The sequence below is a fragment of the Ambystoma mexicanum genome, chromosome 3p (genome assembly GCF_040938575.1).
Source record: "Ambystoma mexicanum isolate Mex_15411 chromosome 3p, UKY_AmexF1_1, whole genome shotgun sequence".
NCBI lineage: Eukaryota > Metazoa > Chordata > Amphibia > Caudata > Ambystomatidae > Ambystoma > Ambystoma mexicanum.
The window spans coordinates 899,805,322-899,829,170 of NC_090925.1; the positions used below are offsets into that span (position 1 = coordinate 899,805,322).

At 48.0% G+C, this 23,849-nt stretch overlaps 1 protein-coding gene across 4 annotated transcripts in view; it reads right to left on the reverse strand.

The window, feature by feature from the left end:
- TOX2 (TOX high mobility group box family member 2) overlaps nt 1–23,849 on the reverse strand; it is a 1,178,640-nt gene that overhangs the window by 230,260 nt on the left and 924,531 nt on the right. For all 4 annotated transcript variants that reach the window (XM_069652135.1, XM_069652136.1, XM_069652137.1 and 1 more), the window contains one exon: nt 10,633–10,860. In XM_069652135.1, coding sequence (XP_069508236.1) covers nt 10,633–10,860 — 228 coding nt within the window. The remainder of the gene's footprint in view (nt 1–10,632; nt 10,861–23,849) is intronic.

Consider the following 23,849-nt stretch of genomic DNA (forward strand, 5'->3'; position numbering starts at 1 on the left):
TATAGTGATGATGTTCCTTATTTCCCTGAGGAAGTACTTTATTTCTGGTGGATGGTAGATCAGGTGAAAGATGTCTTTTGAGAATCGGAGATTGGGAATCAGAATGGAAGAAACGTTATTTATCGGCTTCATGAGGGATCCTAGATAGTGAATTTCCACAATATGTTGAGGATGACATCAAGCTAATTCTAGACATAAACATAGCCGTAAATACATATTGTGCCTCTTGGGGGATGTAACAAGCACCACCATTACTAGAGCTGATCAGACACTGGTTTGGCTCAGTTTGGTAGTGGATAGTAGGTTGACTGAGATGGAAGCACCACTCACTTCCTTACAAGAATCTGGTTCGGCACTCTATTCTTTTGAACTATTTGATAGAATGTTTACTCTTGCAGAGGCTGTCCTTAGATATTCAAATCAATACTTACACTTCTCAGAGATGCACTGGAAGCGCATTTCCATTGCACTGTGTTCATACATGCTGGCTTTATTCCTTCCTCACAATGCATTGACATATGCTAACTTCATACCTCTAGCAGTCCATTTCACTTTTCCCTTCGGGGGCGGGGGCCTATGAATTATCTGCATACTCAGTTAGCACTTTAAAAATCATATTTTTTTTATTAAGTATGTTTTGGTTTTAAGCAAACCTTCAGTTTATGTACAGTGTAGTCAAAATGGCAACGAAATATATAAAAATACAGTTCATGTATAAAATATATATGAAATACATTTGCCTAAAATCATTCTCACAAGATATAATATTTAAATATTTAGACAATCTTTGTGTCTAAACATAAAGGGAAACAGGAAACCTATGAACCTTTTCCCTTAGCATTATAATTTTTTATAAAATAAAGCCCTTCCAAGGCCTTCAAAATGTATCAAATGGAATGACCATCCCTATTTGAGAACCATGAAACAGATTCCAACAAGACTTCCCGAAATTCATCTGAATTCACCATTTAAGTAGTTGAAGAACATCTGTCTCGGTGTACCCACATGTACACACTCTGTATACAAATGTGGTAGTCTCTCTATGCTTCCCACCCTTTTGCATATCCTGCATGTTCTTTGCGTTCGCTTAATCTTTTCTCTTGCATGCAAACTGTGCCAGGTGGGTAGAAAATGTAGTCTTAAACGTAGTAAATGCTTTGCCACCTCCTTACTGCGTCATTGTCTGCAATATGATTTGTTTAAAGGTGGGACATATAGAGGCCAAGTATGAGAGTGACGATCTACCTATCATATCTCTTATCTCTTACCCTTTCCCACAGCTCTATTTTTTGGAAGATATTATTCCTGAAAATGCCTATTCCTTCAAGAAGTTCCAGAGAGACATCCAGCATTACTACATTCTGAAGTGAATTTCCCAGCAACTTACAATCTCCTTGGTGCATAATGATATTAAAAGCCCCCCAAATGGTGGAGGAATTCGCTTGGACATATAATATTTTTGCAAAAAGCATAAGCCTTCTTTTTATTATGTTTATCCTTAGAGATGACAGATCCTTCTCTACTATAATCGCTTACACACGCTTACACAAAGATAAATCCCAAAGATAACTTAATATAAAACCTTCTAGTCTATCTATATCCTTCCAGTCCATTCTAATATTTATTTACAAACCAGAAGTCACCACAGGAAAAAAGATTTTACCAATATATTTCTGTCATGGGCAACCATCAGTATTGCCCCCTCATACGATCAACATTTTTGACTTTGGAAAGCAGTGGGATAATATTCTGTTTTAAACTTGAAGCTAATTAGTTTTGCCTGGATTCTTAGAAATAGTAACACCCAAGTACTTACATTCTTCCACCACCTCCTAAGTGTCGCCTCCAAGAACCCACTTATACTTTGTAGCTCTGCTGCCTTTGTATTTGTATTTCTTTATTTGTATAGTGCGCCGTGCCCAAAGGCATGAATTACCAGTTTCTTTGTTTTTTTGTGAGTCCAAATCAGGGTTTTCTCCTGTGCATATTTGTAGGCCGACTCCAGAAACCTGTTTCTTTGTTTTTCGTGACTCAAAATCAGGGTGTTTTCCTGTGCATATTTGTATGCCGACTCCAGACTCTGCTGAAGGCCAATCAGTGTTTTATCCAGCAGAAAAACAAGTTACTCTCTTACCTGGTAACGTTCTTTTGATGGGATGGTCCGACGACGTATTCCATATCTATGACAGTAATCACCACAGCTGTGCTGCTTCGGAAAATCTTCGGCGTCTGCGTCCTGCATCGATGACGTCGATACGCCACCCTCGAGGACCTCCTCCGACGGCTGACGTCACCGGATGTTATAAGTAGGACGCACGAGGCCCGTAGCCTCAGTTGTAGTTTTTTCCCAGAACGTGTGCCACCAGTCTTCTGCCAGTCAGACACACAAAGCCTTGCGGAAACGTAAGCTGCAATTGCATAAGAAATTCTGTAGCGGGGAAGGTAGGGAGGGAGCGATATGGAATACGTCGTCGGACCATCCCATCGAAAGAACGTTACCAGGTAAGAGAGTAACTTGTTCTTCGAGGGGATTGGGTCCTCTGACGTATTCCATATCTATGACAGGCTCCCAAAGCAGTACCAATGCAAAGAGGTTGGGAAAAGAATATAGAAAACAGAAATTTAGTATGCCCAATCAAATTGTTGAGTAAAGGACCGCCTTGCCAGATCCTGCCCCGGATGGAATCGAGGGAAAAGTGACGTACGAAAGTATGTACCGAAGCCCAGGTGGCTGCATCACAGATGTTGCAAATAGGAACACCCCTCTGCAGGGCAGTAGAGGCAGCCATACCCCTGGTAGAATGGGCCCGTAAGCCGACCGGTGGGCCCTTACCCGCCAAGCGGTAACACTCAGAGATAGCCAAAATAATCCAGCGAGACAAAGTCTGTTTCGTCACGGCCTGTCCCAAACGCTTACCAGCATAACCAATAAAGAGCTGATTGTCCACTCTGACCCGGGACATGCGTGAAATATAAAAGCTTAACGCTCTCCTAGGATCAAGCCTATGGAGCCGCTCCTCTTCCTTACCAGGATGTGGAGGAGGATAAAATGCCAGAAGAACAACCTTCTGGCCTAAATGAAATTCCGACACCACCTTCGGAAGAAAAGAAGGACGAACTCTAAGGACAACCCTGTCCTTATGAAATACAGTGAAGGGTGGGTTAACTGAAAGTGCCTGTAACTCACTCACTCTGCGAGCGGAAGTGACAGCAACTAAAAATACAGTTTTCAGAGTTAACAGTCTCAAAGGGCATGAATGCAAAGGCTGAAACGGAGCACCCGTCAGAAACTTGAGAACAAGGTTCAAATCCCAACCGGGCACCTGGAAAGGTGACGGAGGAAACACATTAGTGAGCCCTTTCAGAAACTGAGAAATTAAAGAAATTTTAAAATAGGAACACTCTTCAGACGAGCGCTTAAATATGGACAGCGCCGCCAGGTAACCTTTAATGGTACCCACTTGAAGGTCCCTGTGGGCCAAAGAAAGCAAAAAAGACAGAACCATGGGAATTTCACATGCAAAAGGATCCACATTCTTAATCCTGCACCAGTCGCAGAACTTCCCCCAACTGCAACGGTACAGGGACTTTGTTGCGGGCCTTCTAGCCGAAAGCAACACCTCCATCACGTCTTCAGGGAGGTCCCAATCCTTATACCTCAACCTTTCAGAAACCAAGCGTGAAGGTTGAGGGACCTGACCTCTGGATGGAGAACCTGACCCCCCTCCCGTGAGAGCAGATCATCTCGGTAAGGAAGACGATGTGGAGGGCAGATGGACAAGTCGAGAAGGTCCGGGTACCACGTCCTCCAGGCCCACGCCAGAGCAATGAGGATCATCCAGGAACCGAACCTCCATATCCTCCGCAGTACTTGCGGGATGACGGGGACTGGAGGAAACGCGTACAGCAGTGGGAATGACCACTCCACCACGAATGCGTCTCCTAAGGCTCCGTTTGGAGGAAATTCCTGCGAGCAGAACCTTTCGCACTTCTGGTTGACACTGGAGGCGAAGAGATCCACTTGAGGGGTCCCCCAAAGGGCGAAGATCTCCAGGAGAATCTCCTGAGCCAACTCCCACTCGTGAGAGATCGCGCTCTGCCTGCTCAGAGCGTCCGCCGTCTCATTTTCGTCTCCTGCCAGATGAACTGCCGAGATCGAAACTTCCTGCTGGATTGCCCAGAGCCAGATCTGCATCGCCTCTCTGCACAGAGGAAGTGACCCTGCCCCCCCCCCCTTTTTGTTGAGGTAGTGCATGGCCACTGTGTTGTCCATCAGGATCTTTCCTCGCACAGTCGGCAGAAAAGCCTTCAGGGCTAGCCTGACGGCCCTCAGCTCCAACAGATTGATATGGAGTCTGGACTCTGACGGAGACCAACGACCGTTGACTGTCAACTCGTTGGCATGCGCTCCCCATCCCGTGAGGGATGCATCGGACACGATCGTCACCTCCGGCCAGGGCAGCCAAAATGGAGCCCCCCTCATCAGATTGCCTTCGTCGGCCCACCACAGAAGGTCCTGGGCGACCGAAGACGGCACCTGAACAGGGTCCGACATCCTGCCGGAGGACTGAGACCACTGGAGCTTGAGTGCCCACTGCAAAGATCTCATCCGCAACCTGGCCTCTGGCACCAGAAGAATGCAGGATGTCATGAGGCCGAGCAGTCTCAAGAACTCGAACACTGGGAGAGTCTGGGCAAATTGAAACTTGTGCACCATCTGCTGAATGTGATGAGCCCTCACCTGGGAAGGACAACACTGCCCCAGGGACATGTCGAGCACTGCTACGATGTACTGGAGCCTCTGAGTTGGTGTCAGATGGGACTTCGTTAAGTTGAGGGAGAAGCCCAGCTTGTGGAGGGAGTGGCAGGTGACTGACAGATCATCCAGGACTTGCTCGGGAGAGCGCGCCCTGATCAACCAATCGTCCAGGTAGGGGTAGACGTGAATCCCCCCTTTCCTGAGGTGCACTGCCACCACTACCATGAGCTTGGTGAAGACCCTCGGGGCGGAGGTCAATCCGAAAGGCAGGGCCCGAAACTGAAAGTGCGAGTCGCCAACCGCAAACCTCAGGTACTTCTTGTGCTTTGGATGGATCGGCACATGAAAAAAAGCATCCTTGAGGTCGAGAGACACCAACCAGTCCTGAAGTTGAAGGGCCTGGAGGACTTGAGAAAAAGTAACCATCTTGAACTTTTCCTCCCTGAGGAGTTTGTTCAAACCGCGCAAGTCCATGATGGGTCTCAATCCCCTGTCTTTCTTGGAAATCAAAAAATAAGGGGAATACCATCCCTTGTTCCTTTCCGCTACAGGCACCAGTTCTATGGCGCCTTTCTCCAGTAGGGATTGAATTTCCTGCGCACGGAGCGGATCCGGACTCTTCAAAGAGAGATTCCCCGGTGGATTGTCTTGAGGCCTCTGCCGGAAAGGAAGACAGTGGCCGTGGGTTATGATCTCCAGAACCCACACATCTGAAGTAATGGCGCGCCACTCTGCAAGATGCTGCGCCAGCCTTCCCCCAACCAGCGAACCATGGGACATGGCTTCATGACTGAGCTGAAGCGGCTGTGGCGTTGCCTGAGGGCAAAGAGGCAACAGCCCGTGCGGCCTTGGCACCTCAAGTACCTTGTTTTCCACCTCTGGCACTCCTATGGTGGCCCCTTTGACTGGCAGCTCCTCTCGCTTTACCAAAGGATGAGTAATAACAAAAGGAACCTCCCCTCCATTGCTGTCCCCTAGGACGAAAAGGCAGAGGTTGTCGAACTGCAGCGCCCATCGACTTTGCTGCAGCTTTGGAGGTCTGCAACCTCTCAAGGCTCTCGTCAGCCTTGCTGCCAAAAAGATGTTCCCCGTCAAAGGGCATGTTGAGGAGCCGGGCCAACCCCGACTTCCGCAACCACGCAAACCTGCGTATCACGGTGCTCGCCGCCATTGACCGGCTGACGCAATCTGCCATGTCCAAACCCGATTGAACGGCCTCACACATAGCTTCCTTGCCATCCTGAACCATGGCAAGGAAACCATCCCTTTCATCCCCTTCGGGAATATGTTCAGCCGCCAAGGAAACACAGTTCCACAGAGTGTGCGTGAAACGAGACAAGGCTCAAATGGAGTTGGCCGCCTGAAGCGCCATACCCCCTGCAGAAAACACTTTCTTCGCCCAGCCGTCAAAACGCTTGTCGTTCCTATTAGGAGGGATGGTAGGGTACCACGCCTGCCTTTCCGGGTCCATAGCCGCCTGCACCACCAAACTCTCCGGAGTAGGGTGCTTGGACAAGTAGCAGGGGTCACTAGAGGCTGGGCGGTATTTTCGCAGCAAAGACTTGCTCACTGCCGGGAGACTCTCCGGAGCAGTCCAAGCCGCTGCCAACCTTCTTTGCAGAGCCATATGGAATGGCAGTACCGGGTCAGTTGGCGGACCAATGTCGAGGATATCCGTAAGGTCATCCTTGACAAACTCCCCTGGGGGAGCAGACCGTCTTAAGTACTTGGTGACCCGTGACATAAGTCGCCGGTACGAAGAATCGGCATGAGAGGTGTCCAGCCCACTAGCATCATGCAGGGACTGCCTCAGGTCCTCAAACTGGCTATGGCCCGAGAGAATCTCGTCAGGCACCGTGTCAGGCACCATGCCATCATCAGAGCCCTCATCCACCTCTGAAATGAATTCCAGATGGTGGTAAGAAGGCACAGAACTGGAACCAAAGCCATGCTTGACCTTGGCCACAGCCTTCCTAGGTGGTTCCCCCGAGCCACGGGGTACCCCCGTCGACACAGCCCCGAAAGGCGTTGAGGGCGTCGAGTGAATCGGCGCCAATGTCGAGAGAATCGGCGTCGACGACAGACGCGGCGCCGACAGCGTCGACGCCGACAGCATCGACGGCGTCGACACAGGCCTCGAGGGAGGAGCCCCGAGCGTGTCCCTCGGCATCCTGGGCGCCGACAGCGTCGACAACTTCCTCGGAGGCGGAGCCTCGAGAGAGTCCATCGACGACCTCGGCGCCACAGGCGTCGATGTCTTCCACGAAGACTTCACAGGCTCACTCGGTCTTGAGCGCGTCGAGGACCGGGACCTGGACCGGGCATGCCGAGAACGATTCCCCTTGTCCGAGCGGGACCTTTCCCGCAAATTGTGACGACCACCCGAGCCCGAAGGCGTGCGAGCGGCGTCTCTCGGCTGATCACGACCGATCCCACTCGGAGGTGCGGACGGACCAGTGCACTACGATTCGAGAATCGTCAACATTTTCTTCCCGAAGGAAGCCCATTCCTCCGGTGTCGCATGCTTGGTGAGGTAAGCGACCCGCTGACGGGCAGAGTCCTCGAATGAGGACGGGGAAGGCGACCGATGACGGCGCTTCCGGGAGTGCCTCGAAGAGGCAGAGGAGTGGCGAGACCGACTCCGGGACCGAGACCCACTGGACTTCCGACGACAACGCAGAGAGTCGCCCCTCGAGTCGTCCGTTGAAAGCCCTGCAGACCTCGACTTCCGGGGCTTGGACACCTTACCTACCGATAACTTCTTCTTGCGCTCCCGCAAGGCTTTCGACGTGAGCGACTGGCAGTCGACACAGTCATCCGTGTCATGGGCCTCCCCGAGGCACCAGAGGCAGGCGTTGTGCGAGTCCGTGACCGACATCTTGGACCCACAGTCCCCGCACTTCTTAAAGCCCGGACGCGGTGTGTAAGACGATGTAGACATCTTCACGAAGAATAACTTCACAAATGAACAGGTTCGAAGAACCGAGATGAACAACAGAAACTCCAAAGAGCCGAGGCGTACCGAGATTCATGAAGCGAACACGTTCGCGGAAAAAACGGAACTGAGGCTACGGGCGTCGTGCGTCCTACTTATAACATCCGGTGACATCAGCCGTCGGAGGAGGTCCTTGAGGGCGGCGTATCGACGCAGGACGCAGACGCCAAAGATTTTCCAAAGCAGCACAGCTGTGGTGATTACTGTCATAGATATGGAATACGTCGGAGGACCCAATACCCTCGAATTAGGTAATCAGCATAACCTAAACCATCTAACCCTCATTCCACCAAAACCCGGGGGAAATTTAAAATCTGATATATTATTCCTGCAAAATCAGACAAATAGTGATTAAACAGAAAGGGAGCCATAACACACCCCTTTTTTACTCCTCTCGTTATCAAGATGATCTTTGACAACCACCTCTCCACATTCAATTGAATCCTGACACCATTTTCCTCATGTAACATAATGGCCAGATTTCACAAGTCTGTTGGAATATTGATGGACAGGAGTTTCTTTCATAACTTTATCAAAAGTGGACTTAAAGTCCAAGAAAGCAATGTACAATGGGCATCTGTTACACTCACACTGCTCTTCGATGAGGCATTTTAGGATAAACCCTCTCTCCTGGGTGCCAACAGCTTTCCTGGACCCAGTTTAGAAAATACTCAGGGTATTATTCTGACTAGCCCAGTCTTGCAATCTTTGCAAGATACAAAGAGCAAACATCTTCTCCATGCGTCCAGCAACAATATGGGCCTATAGTTATCCATATAACTTGGCCCTTTTTTGTGAATGGGGACAAGTTTGTATTGATGCCAGGAATCCAGAATAGTATGCTTAAGTAAACAGTTTTCAAACAGCCAGTCAACATGTTTATTCCGATTAAAAAAAAGATCCATCAAACACATACAATATACAATAATAATATAATACATGGTGACTTAAAATTACTATTCATAATTACATATAAAAGCTGATTCCCAGAGATGGAGACCAATCAAAACAAGGCTCTATAAAGAGATACAATCACACAACATACAAAGGAACATGGAAAACATAAAACCAGTGCAGATCTGATCCATACAACTTAACAAGTCGTTGCATATATCAGTAGCGAATAATTAATTAAAAGGAGAGAAAAACCCACAGAATACTCCCAGTGCAGTAGGGACTCTTCAGAGAATAGCCTATTTTCAGTGCATTTACATAAGCAGCCCCTTTCTTCGGTGCCAAAGCTCTTTCAGAAATGTTAGTAGTCTCCATGCTGTCAAAACAGAATCTGCTGTCAGGAGATAAATAACCGCAGGCCAATATGTACGGATATTGGCTGACCTAAGCACCGGCAGTATAGTAGACCGTCTAATGTTGGTATAGGCAGAACAGAACAATAAGAGATGTACCATGTCCTCTCTAGCAGTAACACATGCTGGGCAACCCACCTCGTTGGGAAACCCATGCCATTTTGCTGTGTTGCCCCTCAGCTGTAGGGAGTCATATACTGCACGAGAGATCAGCCAGCAATCTCTCAAAGTAGAGCCCCAAATTAAATAGAGCATACTCCATGAGATCTCTATTCCTCTTAAACATTTCTTGTAGGCTCCCTTTGTAGGATCACATTAGGCTTTTGGCCAACAGGTGGTGAAAGTGCCCGAATATTTCCACTGGGCAATGCTCCGTCAATGTAGGAGAGCCATGTGATTTTCCTCCAATTGTCCTTGACCATTAGGGATTTAGTGATAAAATAGCGTACAGAAGCATATTCATTTGCCCAAAGCCTGATCCAAAACATTATAGGGGCCAAAGCCAACTGATCATCCCAAAATTCCACACCCAGTTCTCTATGAATGGAGATACAGGGAGCCGCTCCAGGAAGTCCCAATAGCCTTCTCAAAAATGAGTTATTTTTCACCTGAATCGCAGTGACTGTCTGGAAACCGCAGAGTGGTGCTTCCTACAAGGTAACTGCTTTCGTCTGGGCGGAGTACATTTTTAGGACAACATCCAATGATTGTCCTTTACAGCGGGACAAAAATCGAGAAATCCCTCCCACTTGTTGGCTAAACTTGGCAGATTGTCGCTTAATATGCGCCATACCTGTGACTAACTCTGAGAATTTTACCTCCAGATACTCAAATTCCTTCACTATGGGAATAATATCTGTTACAAATCATTGGGAGCATCTTCGCCGGCCTCCTTCGCCCCGTACATCCCATTACTGCAGATTTCTTCATGTTAATTTTAAGCCCTAGATCTTCCATAAAGGCTGCATAAGCGGAGATCAGCACCTGGAGGGCCCTTGGGGTTCCAGCAATTAGCACAATGTCATCTGCATATGCCAGAACCAGAAAAGCCCTACCCCCCAGGTACGGAAAATCCACCCTCGTGTCCACCAAAGCCTTTAAAAGGCCATTTATATAGAGGGTAAGAAGTATCGGAGCTAGGACACACCCTTGGCGGACACCACAACTAACCGAGAAACATGCAGTGCAGTGTCCCCCACACCACTGCGCACACACGCCTCATTCTCCCTGTGCAGTGCCTGCAATACCATCAACATATTCTCTGGGCAGCCAATTTCTTATTGCTTCCATGCGGTTTATTATTTTCACATCTAACTGAGGAATTCTAGTCCAAAGTCCTTTTAAGATTAGTATATTAAGCTGCATTTCACTCCAAAGGCAATATTGTTTACAGGATGCGCTCTTATATAAATATTATAACTATGTTCCAGACCGCACAGTCAAAACATATTAATACATTTTTGGAAGAAGAAAATAAGCAAGATTTCATTGTGAGAAAGGCATTTATAGTACATTCATTTAGGTACAACACACAGATTTTGAAGCTTGCCTTCAATACCTCAGACACGTACCTGCTTTTGTTCCTCTCCCAAACTGTCCCACATTGACGCAACAATTTTAGACACATCACCAAAGGTGGCGTTAGGATTCTGTCCTTTGATAGCCGCCTGCGTGTCCCTGAAGAAAAGGGCGTATGCTGATACAGGCTTCTGGGGCTCATTGGGGTCCTTCTTTTTCTTTTTCTTCTGTGGTTTTGGTTTTTTGCCCATGTCTACAGATGGTCGTTTCTCCCCCGTCATCTGCAAAGACCCAAGAAGAATTAAATCAGCGGTAGAACGGCATCTTCATGTTTAGCAGGTGACAGCCAATTCCGATCATCAGACAATTCAAAAACAAGTTTAAAGCTGTAAAGTCTATGTAATATCATCACAAACAGCAATGAGAGATGGGTAGACCAGAATTAGTGCCTGTAAAACACACGGATTTGTCTTTTGTCTAGTCCTTCACTTCTTTTAGGGCAGATGTTCATAGTCATTTTCTGTCTCCTTTAGAAGAGGACTGCCTTCCTAGGTATGTCAACCAGTTACTTATAGTGTGCCCAAAATATCTTTCTTTGCATCAGGTCTTTCCCTGATTATACTAGGTGCATTCAAGGTCGCCCATTGGTCCTAGTCTAGGCTTGCCTTTTGAAATTTTTCCGTAAGCTTAAAAGCAACCTATTAGCCCAGTTGTCTACCCACTCCATTCCCATTACTGTCTCTTCTCCTCTCCTCATCTTTTGGGTCTTTTTCCTTCTCTGGTTCCTTTTTGTCCTTCTCCTCTCCATATCAGCTTCTCTCCACTCCACCTTACCATGACCTCTCTTACTTGTTTGGTGTCTTTCTGCCATCTTTCCTCCTACTTGCTTTAAGTGTTTCGCCTCCTCCTCCTTTCTTTTCTCCCTTCTTAGATGCTCCTCTGCTTCTTAGATGCTTCTCCTTCACCTCCTTCTCTTCCTCTTGGTAAATATTCCTCCTCCATCTTCCTTCTTAGGTGGTTCCCCTCAAACTGCTCCCTTGCTCCCTCCTCCTATTCTGCGCTGAACTCTCTAGTATCTCTCCTTCACCTGCCCTTTTCTGCTCACCTTTCCTCATGTTTGTCAACAAACTCCTACCTCCCACATTCCCCTCGTGGGTGTTCTTCAATTCGTCCAGAACTGAAATTGGGTTTGTGAATATGATATGATATGACATTTATAATGCACCTATACACAAGTGTTTCAAGGCGCAACAAGGCAAGGGAGGGGAAACAAAGGGAGGACAAGACAACGATCTCACTAGGCCAAGTGACATTGAGATCGCGCAAGTGCAGGAGAGAGGGGAGGGAAAAGTGCCAGGGGAAGGGGAGGAGAGGCAGGTGCAAGACACAGGATCAAAAACAAGTAGTGCAGCCAGCAGGTGGCAGTGCAAGGGGTAAGTGCAGACAAGTGTCAGATAAAAGCAGGTGAAGGGACTGTAGGGTTGCAGATACAGACCCAAGTGCAAGGGTTGGCAGGAGGCAGTGCAGGGGTGCAACTGGATGGGCAGAGACCTGGGGCCTGAAGTTCAGAGGGTAGCCAGGTGACCAGTGCAGTATCAGACAGGAGATCAGCACGGAAGAGGAAGAGAGAAGGCAGAAGCAAAGAGGAAAGTCTTGAGATGCTTCCGGAACCAGAGATGGTTCTGCTCAAGTGTCAGAGAGGCAGGGAGGCTATCCCAGAGAGAGGTGCCAACCGAAGAGTTCCAGAGAGAGATGCCAGCCAAAGAGAGAGATCTGCCCCCAACTCGTTTCTTGGAGAAGCACCTGACCCTCAAGGAGCTGGAGGTGAAGGAGCAAAGAGCTTGAGTAGGAAGATATTTCTGAAGAAAGAGTTGGAAGTATTGTGGTCCCAGGCCCCAGAAGGCCTTAATGCACAAATCAAAGGGTCTTGAACCTGGTTCCTTGCAGCCACTGGGAGCCTATGGAGAGATTTCAGGGCTGTAGAGATACGATCCCTGGGCTTGAGGCCAAGGACAAGTCTTGCAGTCCTGTTCTGGATGAGTTGTAGAGGACAGACAGTAGAGGCAGGCAGATTTAAAAAGAACTTGTTGCAGTAGTCAAGCATAGAGAGCACCAGAGATCTGGAGACAGCAAGCTTTTGGGGTAAGGAGAGGAAAGAAAGAATACCTCTGAGGAGGTGCAGTTGGTAGTTTGAATTCTTAGAGACCTCAGAGATGTGAGGAGAGAAGGAGAGTGTGGAGTCGAAGATGACCCCAAGGAGGGCCAAGGGAGGCCGGCCATAGAGTGGCAGGAAAGAAAGCTGCGGGTGTGCCCATGAGGAGGATCTCCCTCTTACTGGCATTCAGGCAGAGATCATTAGCGGCACACCACTCCTGGATTGCAGACAGACAATCCGGGATGTGAGAAGTAGAAGAGGTGTCAGAGGGGATCCCTGAAAGCGAGCTGAGTGTCATCCGCATTGCACTGAAAGTTGGAGCAGAGAGCAGCAATGCGTGAAGCGAGAGGTGCCAGGTATTGGTTGAACTGCCAGGGAGAAAGGCTAGACCCCTGGGGAACACTACAGGTAGAGAGAGAGGAGAGGAATGACCCAAGTTGGACCTGGGAGGGTTGGTCCGCGAGGAAAGGAGTCAGCCAGAGCCTGATCAGTGATACCCAGGTTATCACAGAGCCGGTTGAGCAGAATGGCATGGTTAACCGTGTCCAAGGCAGAAGAGAGATCAAGTAAGATGAGGATAGAGAGGAGATTAGCATCAAGGTTAGAGAACAGGTCTTCATGGATGTTCAGGAGAGCAGTTTTTGTGCTTCTGGCTGGTCATGGAGACAACCAACAGATTCATTGTGAAGATTAAGCTGGGCCAGCTTTTCCAGGAGTTTGCCCAGGAAAGGAGTAATGGAAATCAGCCGATAATTAACCGGAATAGAGGGGTCGGCTGAGGGTTTCTTGAGGAGAGGGTGCACAAGGGAGTGCTTCAGGGGAGAAGGGAAGGTACCAGTGGGGAGAGAGTGGTTGCAGAAGTCAGCCAAGGCTGGAGCGAGGGTGTCAATGTGGCCCTTGATGGTTTTGGAAGAACAGGGAAGAACCTGTTTAGACAAGGCTTTCATAGATCTTGTCTAGAAACCTTGTCGGAGGTGAAGAGAGGAAAGGCAGGGAGGGAGGTGGGTGGCCACAGGGGGGCAGGAGGAAGAGGAGAGAGTGAAGGGAGAAGCAGGAGAGGACGGGAGGGTGGACTGGATGTCCTTGGTTTTAGAGATGAAATGAGAGGCCTGAGCCATACAGAGGACCTGGGAGGGGACAGGAGCGGTAGAGTTGCAGACAGGGGAGAGAAAGATGCGGGGAAAGCCTCAACTGACATGCTTCATGCGCCGAATGACAGAGAAGGTGGGTGGCATTGTGGGGGTTAGCTTGGCCTGAGGGGTAGAGAGAGAGACAGATTAGAGGAGAGGAGAAAGTGGTCACTCCAGGAGAGAGGAGTGGTGAGAATATTATAATAAGAATAAGAATAATTCACATTTATATAGCACTACAAACCCTCAGGCATCTGAGCGCTGCTTATTATTACCACAGTGTGTGGTGCTCTTTAGAGCTCATTAGAGAGGGGGAGGTCTGAGGACATCAGAACATCAAGAGCGTGCCCTGCAGAGTGAGTTGGGCCAGAGGGAAGAATAGAGAGGGAGAGAGAGAGAGAGAGAGAGAGTCGCAAAGGACGCAAACGAGTCCTGTGGCGGGACAGGAGGCATCCAGGTGGATGTTGAAATCTCCAAGGAGGAGGAGTTGAGTGGTTGAGGCCAAGAGGGAGGAAGAGAGGTCCGCCCACTCGGAGAGGAAGGAGGTGATCTGACCAGGAGGCCGGCAAATAGTAGCCACTGTGAGAGAGTGGCCAGGAGAGAGAGAAAGCCTACAGACCAGGCATTCGAAGGGGGAGAAGGCCTGCATATGGGAACCTAGCAGCAGCTATGCAAAACTCAGAAGTGTGCCCACTGATTTGCAGGAAGGAGGATGTACTACATGTTGTCCCGTGCATTTAAATGTGTTTCAGGCCATGCTGCAGCAGGTTGACCAGTGAGTTGTCAGAGAGAGTAGATTTAAGTTGGAGTTGTTGGTTCTTAGTAATATTGAAAATGTTGAGAGGACCTATTATAACGGCAGACACATAAATATATTTAACGTGGGTGGGAGCATCAGAACAAGCCTGAACCTCAAAGCATACACCATGTGAACAATATCAAGCAGTCCCAAGGCAAATCTGTTTGTCTGTGGCCAAAGAAATCCTGATAAGTGGGGAAAAGGAAACAGAAGAGGAGCACCACATCTGCTATAGTGAAGATCTCAGGTGATCGTCCATAGAAACACATTTGACTAGTGCTTGGTGCATATGAGATCACATTATCCAGAAAACATGGGCTTGAGAACGGTTTGGCACATACCATGGATGCAGGTAATGGTGTGCCACCAAAGTCACACTCATACAGTCTTTACTAGCAGCCTTTGTAGACATCCAGAAGGCAGAGGAAGTATTGCCATTGGACGAAATAACCAACTTGAATATTGGCTAGGACAGCCCGCAGAAGTGCTATGAAATAACCAGATGGCTGGATTGTGTTGTGCATAGACTACTGGCAGGTGAACTAAATCATGAAGGGTAATACAAGCCTGATTGATGAGATTCTGGTGAAAATGCGATCCTACAAGTACATCCCCCATCCTGTACTTGAGAAAGGGGTATTGGCAAGAATTTCAGACTGATGGAGCACAATTCAAATTAGATTTCACCTGTCACCTCGATCTCAGAGTACTATATCATGTTCTTTGCGATAAAGAATACCCCGGGCCAATCTAATCCTTAATGAATCGGACAGTGGCCAGGCAATAGTGCTATCGTCAGTGCCTAATTGAGGTCACAATTTGGGCGTATCATGACTATGCTTGACAGATCCAAATCTTAGGGTGCACTGTGAACAGAAATGCAAGTAGGCTATGGATGCAGTGAACTACTTTGGCTAGGTGGTGGGCATTGGTCAGACGAGGTTGGTTCTGGAAACAGTATAAGCCATTTCTGCGTATTAGTTTCCTACCCCAAAGAAGCAGGTGAATAACTTTTTGGGCAAAACTAAACTTTACCAGGGTGTATTACACAACCTTTGGTCATTTGCAGCTCTGCTGCAATGTGAAGCTGCAACCGTTTTAATTGCATGGGAAAGATGTTGACTGGGAAGGAGCAGATAGAGCAAAGTAGAGAGTCATGCAGGCAGGTTTTGATGCTCTGAAGAAGGTTGTGTGCTATGCCCTTGAACCAGCCTTTCTTAATCCAAGAAAGTCCTTTCTTGTCCAGATGTTCACTTTAGATACTGGATTGAGAATAGGGCTCAGTCAGGGGGCAGAAGATGCGTCTGCCAGCGCACAGTCTTCCTGTCCCACCAGCTTTAGCCTATTGCCCCTATGGGTCAAAGATGGACAGTGACAGAGTGATAGAATGTCTAGCGATCATCTGGACGTTGAAGGAACTGCTGCTGTGCCAGTAAAACACATGCTTAGTGTACCTACCTACACTCTAGGTGTGCTAAGAACACAAGTTCACAATGAAACATTTGCCTGGCACCAGAGACAGCACTGGTTTGTCCAAAATGATTGGAGAGCAGAGCCATTGAAGCCTGGCATCTTCCAAGTTAACCACCAATCTGGGTGAGTTGTCATAAAAGGACTGAATTGGGGGGACTCTTTCTGAGCTGATGGGGCTATTCCACAGTTTAGTGCTGATTTATTTCTGCTGATCAGATTATGTGTGGAGCCTTGGGGAGGGAGGGCATACAGTGGGGCATGGTGGTTGACCTTAGAAGTAATAGCAAATCATTAATCTTGCAGCTTGGCTCCTCGACAGCTATGCATGGTATATGGTGTGGAATGTCGGGTGTTACAGGCAGACAAATACGTCTTTAATCTTGTACACACCCAAATCCTTTTTGTGAATAGGGGCTGTCACATATAGCCTCAAGAGCACGCTACCTCTGAAAGAAGGTACAAATGATTTTATTAAAGAAATTGAAAAGGGGCCTGCTAAGGGCTGTCCATCTCTCTCTCTCTCGTCCATACTGGGTGGTTCCCTCTCTAGGCCAGGAATCCCTCAAACCCAGGAAGGTGACTAGAGGTTGGTTATCCCTACTGTCTAATCATGGGCAGTCTGTTCGGGCTAGACTAGGGGCAATAGCCTCTTTTTCTCTCCCTCTCAGAAAAATCTGAGCCTAGGGCCCACAATACAGTTAGTACAAGAATAGGTTCCTTTCAGACACTCCTGAGATGGTTCTTTCCTTTCACACTCTTTTAACCCTCGTCCCGATTTCCTACCCTTCATCGCCCTTCCTTCTACTCTCCTCCCTTTCCTCCTCTGACTCTCCTCTCGTTCCGCTCTTGCACTTCCCTCCTGTCCCTTTGATGTTCTCAATCTATTCCTACTCTCCTTCCCTCTGTACCACTTCTCTGTTCCCTCCCCATACTACTACCCTTCCTCCTCACACTACTACCCTTCCTCCTCACACTACTATCCTTCCTCCTCACACTAGTACCCTTCCTCCTCACACTACTACTCTTCCTCTCGCTACAATACTACTAATCTCTCCTCTCCACACTACTTCTCACTCCTTTACAGTACTACTACTCTCTCCTCTCCAGTACTACTCTACACTCCACCCAGACCATCTCCCTCAGTCACCCTGCTTTCACTCACCTTGCGATGCCTTCAGTCACCCCCTACTCTCCCCTTCATTAGCCTCACTCACAACCAAGTACCACTTTCCTTCCTACCCTTACCTTGCACACTCCTTCAGAAGTTTTTTTCTTCACTTCTCTGCACCATCGTTCCTCTGCTTGATCATTTGGTCCGCCTTCTCCTTCCTTGACCTCACCTGAACAACCGACTCCTTCCTGTTTCATGTGCCCCTTTTTATCTGCCCATCCCCCTCCATTAGCTCTTTCCCTCACCCAGTTTGCCAGGCCATCCACTGGCTTTCCTTTCCCAAGGTGATGTGTTATAGTTAAGCAAACACATAAAGGGGATAGTATGCCACAACCCCTTCTCGTACGTGTGTCCTTCTGTCTTTGGAAATGGCATCCAGCTCAAATTATCATCAAAATCCCATTTCCTATCAGGGTTGACCGGGGCATCTGTCCCAGCCCTTCGCATATGGAGTTTTGCAATGCAGGTCTGATTTGTGGATTGCACCACCATTCCATAGCTACTTGCTGCCTCTATGCCATTGGGTTGCTTGTTCGTTCTCCACCGCCAGGTGATGTTGTCCTATGGGACAAACAGGGAGAAACTGGTCAGCATTGTAATGGGCAATACAAGGGGGTATTTATTTCAAACCTGCAGGCACAAGTAGAAGGGACAGAGACTGAGCTCTCCCAACTCCCACACCCCATCTCTGGGGCAGGACTGGCTCTGATGAAAACCCTGGTAGGCATCCCACCCTATGTTGAGAGGGCTCACCATCCCCTCTTGGTAGGGTCAGGTCCCTTACTGTGTCACAGTGCATGTGTGTGTGACATGTCAGGGTAAGGGTGTTTTCTCCTACATTTATGTGTCTTGACCTGGGGGCTTAGGGTCTGTCCATTTGTTTATACATGTGCTTTAATTCTGTAAATTGGAAAAACCCTCATATGGCGTGTCACTAAATCGATGCCAGGGCATGAGAGGTAGGGACAAAGACTACTTTTTCTGCTAAGCCTCTTTCTGGGACAATCCGTAGCTGTGCTTCTCCTAGTGGCTGGATATGATGGAGTAGAACCGGCAAAGAGATGGTAACTGTCCCGAGACTCTGACCACTACCACCATCCTTTCCCCACCAAAATGCATACAGAGCAACATAAGTCAGTGTCACAGTCATTGCACTGTGGAGGTACATTGACGATTGTTCAATTAATGTGCCCTTGCAGATGCAAATATAGGAAGAGAATGCCTTTACAACACTTCTGTTCTGTGTGCGCACCACCAGAAGAGGGAGCACATTCTCAATGACAACTGGGAGCTGCTCTTTGGAGGTAGGCTCCCTAATATTTCTTTGATTGTGTAATTTGTTCTTGTCTCCTTCTTGGCCTGATAACCTAATGGCATGACATATATGATAATGTTATTGTCATGTGTTTTCAGTTGATGTGTAAACATGTTATGCTATAAATACAGATTTTTTTGTAGAAGCTTGCAATGTTGTCTTCGATTAGATGCATCATGTTAGTCCGCATGCATCTTTTATGGTACTCTCAGTAAAGCTAGTCTCTTCCTGGACTGCAAGGGTGGTTGTTGACCTGCTATCATCCTCCCATGACTTGGGGAACCACCATTACAGTTATATTCAAGGGGATATTTTTGTATACAGTTAAACATGTATAGAAGAAGTATATGGACTGTGAGACAGAGGTTAATATATTGCCAGGTTATGTTGGTTGTGGGCATTTCAGTTGATGAGGAGGAGGGTAGGAACTGTTTGCAGTTGAGATACATAGGTAAGCTTGCTGTCTGTGTAAGAAATCAATGGGCTGATTTGTTAGTGTTTCGGCTGTGTGTGAGGATCATGAAATAGCTACGTATCAGTTGGAAAATATCAATATTGTAGTTCATAATTTGATTCAGTGAAGTACTCATTTAATAGAAGATCGAATTTGCCTCAAAATAAATCACTGTTAAATTAACTAATAACCTTGCCTGTGTAACCTTTGTGTAGCGCTTGTTTTCCGGCCCTGACCCAGGCCAGGGAGCACTCGTTCCTTGCCTTGGTCAGAGGCAGTCTCCATGGAAACCACCACCCCTACCGGCAGACCTGTTGGAGAGGGAGGGGCGCTGCACCTAACCATAAAATGGATGTTAACAGAAGATGGGCTACATCCTGCGTTCTTACCTTACTAATGGACATACATCAAGGTGAATTATTATAGGGATCCAACAGGGACCTCTCTTTATATATAAGAATACTTAAACTGTCCTAAACATTTCTGATCCCCTTCCTAGCAACCCCCTAACTTGAGTACCATCAAAATGTGGATCTGCTACATCAGTCCACCCTTCCTTGGAGGGGTATTGGGGAGCCATAGGGTGAATCTGATCCAACAGGCCCCTTCTCCAACTCCAGGTGCCAACCACATGGAGTGTGAGGCCAGTGGATGGGTTCTGTGGGTGGTTCCCCCCCTACCTAGGTGGCCTCGAGCAGGCCGCCACATCCTACAGTTACCTCACGCCAGGGTACCTCCCCCTTGTCCCCTATATATACTTCCTACAGCTACTTAACATGCCTACTTAATATTCCAGCTACTAATTTCCCCCCTCTACATCCCCTACTTAACATTTCTATGATTTATAAATATACACTACGACATAACATTTAATATATAAGAGACCATGGGCCTCATTACAAATCGCCCGGTATGGAAACAACGGTGGCGGTAAACCCGCCGCCACCGTTGTTTCCATGCCGGGCGATCACAATTCCTGCAGGCGGGCGGACGAGGAAACACCGGCAACATTACGAGATGCTGCCGGTGTTTCCATGATCCCCATTCCCATCGAGTCCTATGGGACTCGATGGGAATGGGGATTAACACCATTCCGCCTCCGTGATTCCCAGAAAACCGGGGTTGTAATGCCCCGGTAATTTCGGGAATCACGGAGGCGGAATGGTAATACGAGTCCGGCGGTAACCAGGCGGTTTTACAGCCGCGGTTACTGCCGGACTCGTAATGAGGCCCCATATATAACTAAATAAACATAAAAACTAACATTGACATACAACATATAAAAACATAATAACTTATTTCACAGTGGCGATTACTGCTGCAGTCAGTCACCCCCTTAACAGTACCTTAGTGGGCTGTTTCTGGTGGTCAGATGAATGGGGGCCTGTCCTTTGATGATATATGGGGACTGGCCTAGCTTCTTTCTGATGGGTGGCCCCATCCACCACATGGGGCAACTCACACACAACATACAAACTGTGCTGTTGAAATTGTCACTCTGCACCCCCCTGCATCTGGTGGGTCTGCCCGCAGCCTTCTTTAATCTTCAGGGTGGCCCCATTAGCAAAGGAAGCCACCCACATTCAATGCCACACCCATTCACACATTTAAAATCTTCTGGGTGGCCCCGTAGGCATGGGGTCTGCCCACTTCATCACCACGCACCCACAGTGCCAAATTTTCTTCAGGCGTTGTCCCGTTGGCGTGGGGACGCCACCGTACTCACTGCCGCGCCGAAATTTGAGTTCAGGCGGCATACCCATGGCAACAGAGACGCCACCATTGATAATAGCTGTTCCCGTGGCCTGAGCTTTTCTTCACCTGGGTTGCCACGATACAACAGCACAGGACTTCACCTTTACTGCTCCGCCCTCTGGACCAAAGCAGGATTCCACTCTTCACCTCAAGGGCCCACCTCGCTGGCTATAAAGTGGGCCGACTGGGTGGATGGCCAGACGGCCCGTACTGGGCAGTCCACCTTCAGCCCGGGCAGCCCCACGCCCCCTGCCCATGCTATTGGATATTCCCGGGCCTGTCCGGTCTGGCCCCCAGATGGGCAGGCACCCACCACAGCACTGCGGACAGTCAAGCTGCCTCTGCCAATTAACTCAGCCCCACACAGTTAATTCTTGCTGCCTTGTTGAACATCCCTCTGGGTTGTCATGCATGTCTCCACTTTGCCCACAGTTTGGGGTGGGAGTATTTTATTTCTGACCTGCCTATGTAGCTTGTTGGTAATGCATGATGTTATGCAATTACATAATTCTCTAATTAATAACGTGACTGGTGTTTGAGTCAATGCACTGATCGTTATAAAACACTTAAATGAACCAAATTAGTTCTGGGGGAGGGGGAACTATAGTAATTCTTATGAAGCACACTGAAAATTGAAGTCCTCCTCGCTACCACACGCCTCGCTTAGGAAAAATAATAAACAATACATGGATGCCACTTTGGGGTAGTCACTGGTAATCCTTGATGAACTTTCTTTAAAACAAACTGACACACCCCACACATTCTTTTAAAACGATGCATCCCTCCTGCAGGAATTAGACAGGTTTTAGGTGCAGACACATCCCTGGCTAACTCACAGCACATTTCTTGGCCTAACACAATAATTCATCATCTAATTACTAGCCGCGAATGACAGGTTTATAAGTTGGGTTTGTCCAGCCAATCAGAAACCGCTCTGGCATATTCGTCGAGTTTGTTCAAGTTCTTTCAGCCAATCAGGACCCTAGACTCTCCTAAAAGAAGTTCAACCCCTTGCATAAGGCCCACCTCACTTCCTTTGTGGGTTTTGCTGGGCTACGAGGCAGAGGCGTTGCTAGAGGGGGGATAGGGGGCTATACCCCCTGGTCTTTTGGTTGTAGTCCCGGATAGAATCTCAGGAGCTACAGCCAGAATGCTAGCTAGCCCCGAGTCCCGACAGTTCCGACATCAGCATAGCCCCGGGTCTTTTCCAGACCTAGCAACACCCCTGCTGCGAGGGAAGGAGTACACAGGGCATGCTCATGCTTAGATAGGGTTTGTAGGGCTTTTGGTGGTTTGTGGCACGATTTGTAGGAATTGTAGCTCTTTGTGGTTTGTCTTTAGTCAAATATCTTGGTGTTTAGTGTGTTGCGTAGAACATTTTTGTGCCCCTTTGTTTCCATGTTTGCTGTGTGGGTTGATAGTGAGCTGTTCGTCCCCACATATACAAAGAAAGAAGTAATCTGCACTTTCATCTTTTGCGTTTTCTCATTTGTGTCTCCTTTTAAAATTAAAAATGTCAAATTAATGTTTTGTGACCTTAATCCAATACCGCAAAAAACAAAAAAGGTTTGCCTTTTTTCCCAGTTTCACCTCTTGTGCTTGTTGCTGTCATCTCGTCTCTCAAGCTGCTGGTTTATCATGTAGTGTTATACTACTGAAATAGTGTAGGGTTTGTTATTGTGATTTGGTTCTTGTGCCAATTCCGTGTTTCACACTTTTGAATTATCTGGGTGTGTTCACTGATCATGCACAATATTCAATCAGCTTTGTCAATTCTATTTGAGGTTCTCAGGGCATGCATGTGATGCTGGGAGGGGAAGGGAAGATGGCTGCAGCGAAGGCAGATGAGGATCTCCGTTCCCCCTCCCAGTAGAAGGATTTCCACATGATGCATGAGGAGGGGGGAACCTAGTGGTGTTTGTGGGTGCTAGTTTGAGGCGGGACGCTGAGGAATTGGGTGGGGCTCAGGATAAGGAGTGGGGGACTAGGCAGGGTAATTAGAGGAGGCCCTGTCTACTTACACAGACGTTCGGGTGGGATTGCCTAATGTGGAGCGTCCCGCAGAGGCAGAGACGCCAGTGTATGCCCTCAAAGAGAAAAGGCCATTGGAGGAGGAGGTGCGCATGTTCTTCATGTGGGAGGAGAGGACAGCCACAGAAAATACCCTAGGCGGGAGAGGAAGTGGCAATTCTTTTCTGTGGGTGGGGCACAGTATATCCACTCAGAAGGGTATGGATACTGCTGATGACAATGAAGGCGGTCCATCAGGCAGTGGCTGGAGGAGGTGCCACAGCAAGTGATGGGCCTACCTCAGGTAGAGGAGGAGGTCTAGCAGGTTGCTAAGCAGACTCACCCAGTGCATGCCCTAGTAGAGGGGGCCTGCAAGGCACAGGAGGAGCCCCAGGGAGAAGGAACTTCTACTACTCTTACACAGCCCACATGGTCGTTGGTGTGGGACATTTTTATCCTGTCCCTGGGGAAAATTATCAGGGGGGGTAGCTTTTGGTGCCAGGGGGGCAGACAGCTCCGGAAGGGGTACCATATTACAAAGTATTCATGAGTAGCCCTCACAAGAGTGGTGAATGTTTTCAGTGAAGGGTCCAACATTTTTCCTCAAATTAGCGCAAGCATAGTCAGGGAGCCCTAAATAATTAAGGAAGGTCCGGGGTGGTTTTCCCCCAGAGAACCTTTCTTAAAATACTGTTCTGAAATTAGACTTTTTGCAGCACAATTTCTAAGAAAAATGGGATAAAAATCCATACAATTTATAATTGTTTCTTTACGGCACTAACAAACATATCCAGTAAATGTCATGATTCATGGCCAGTCATGCAAGGTGAATAGGAATATTTTGAGTGGAGAGGCCTAAATATTTACTCAAATTCGCGCGAGCAACCGAGCATGGCGAGAGAGCACAGAAAAATTAAGTGGGAGCAAATGTTTAAAATAATGTGCTGAAACGATGCATTTTTAGCACAATTTTTGACAGAAAGAGGTAAAAGGCCATAACATGCACAG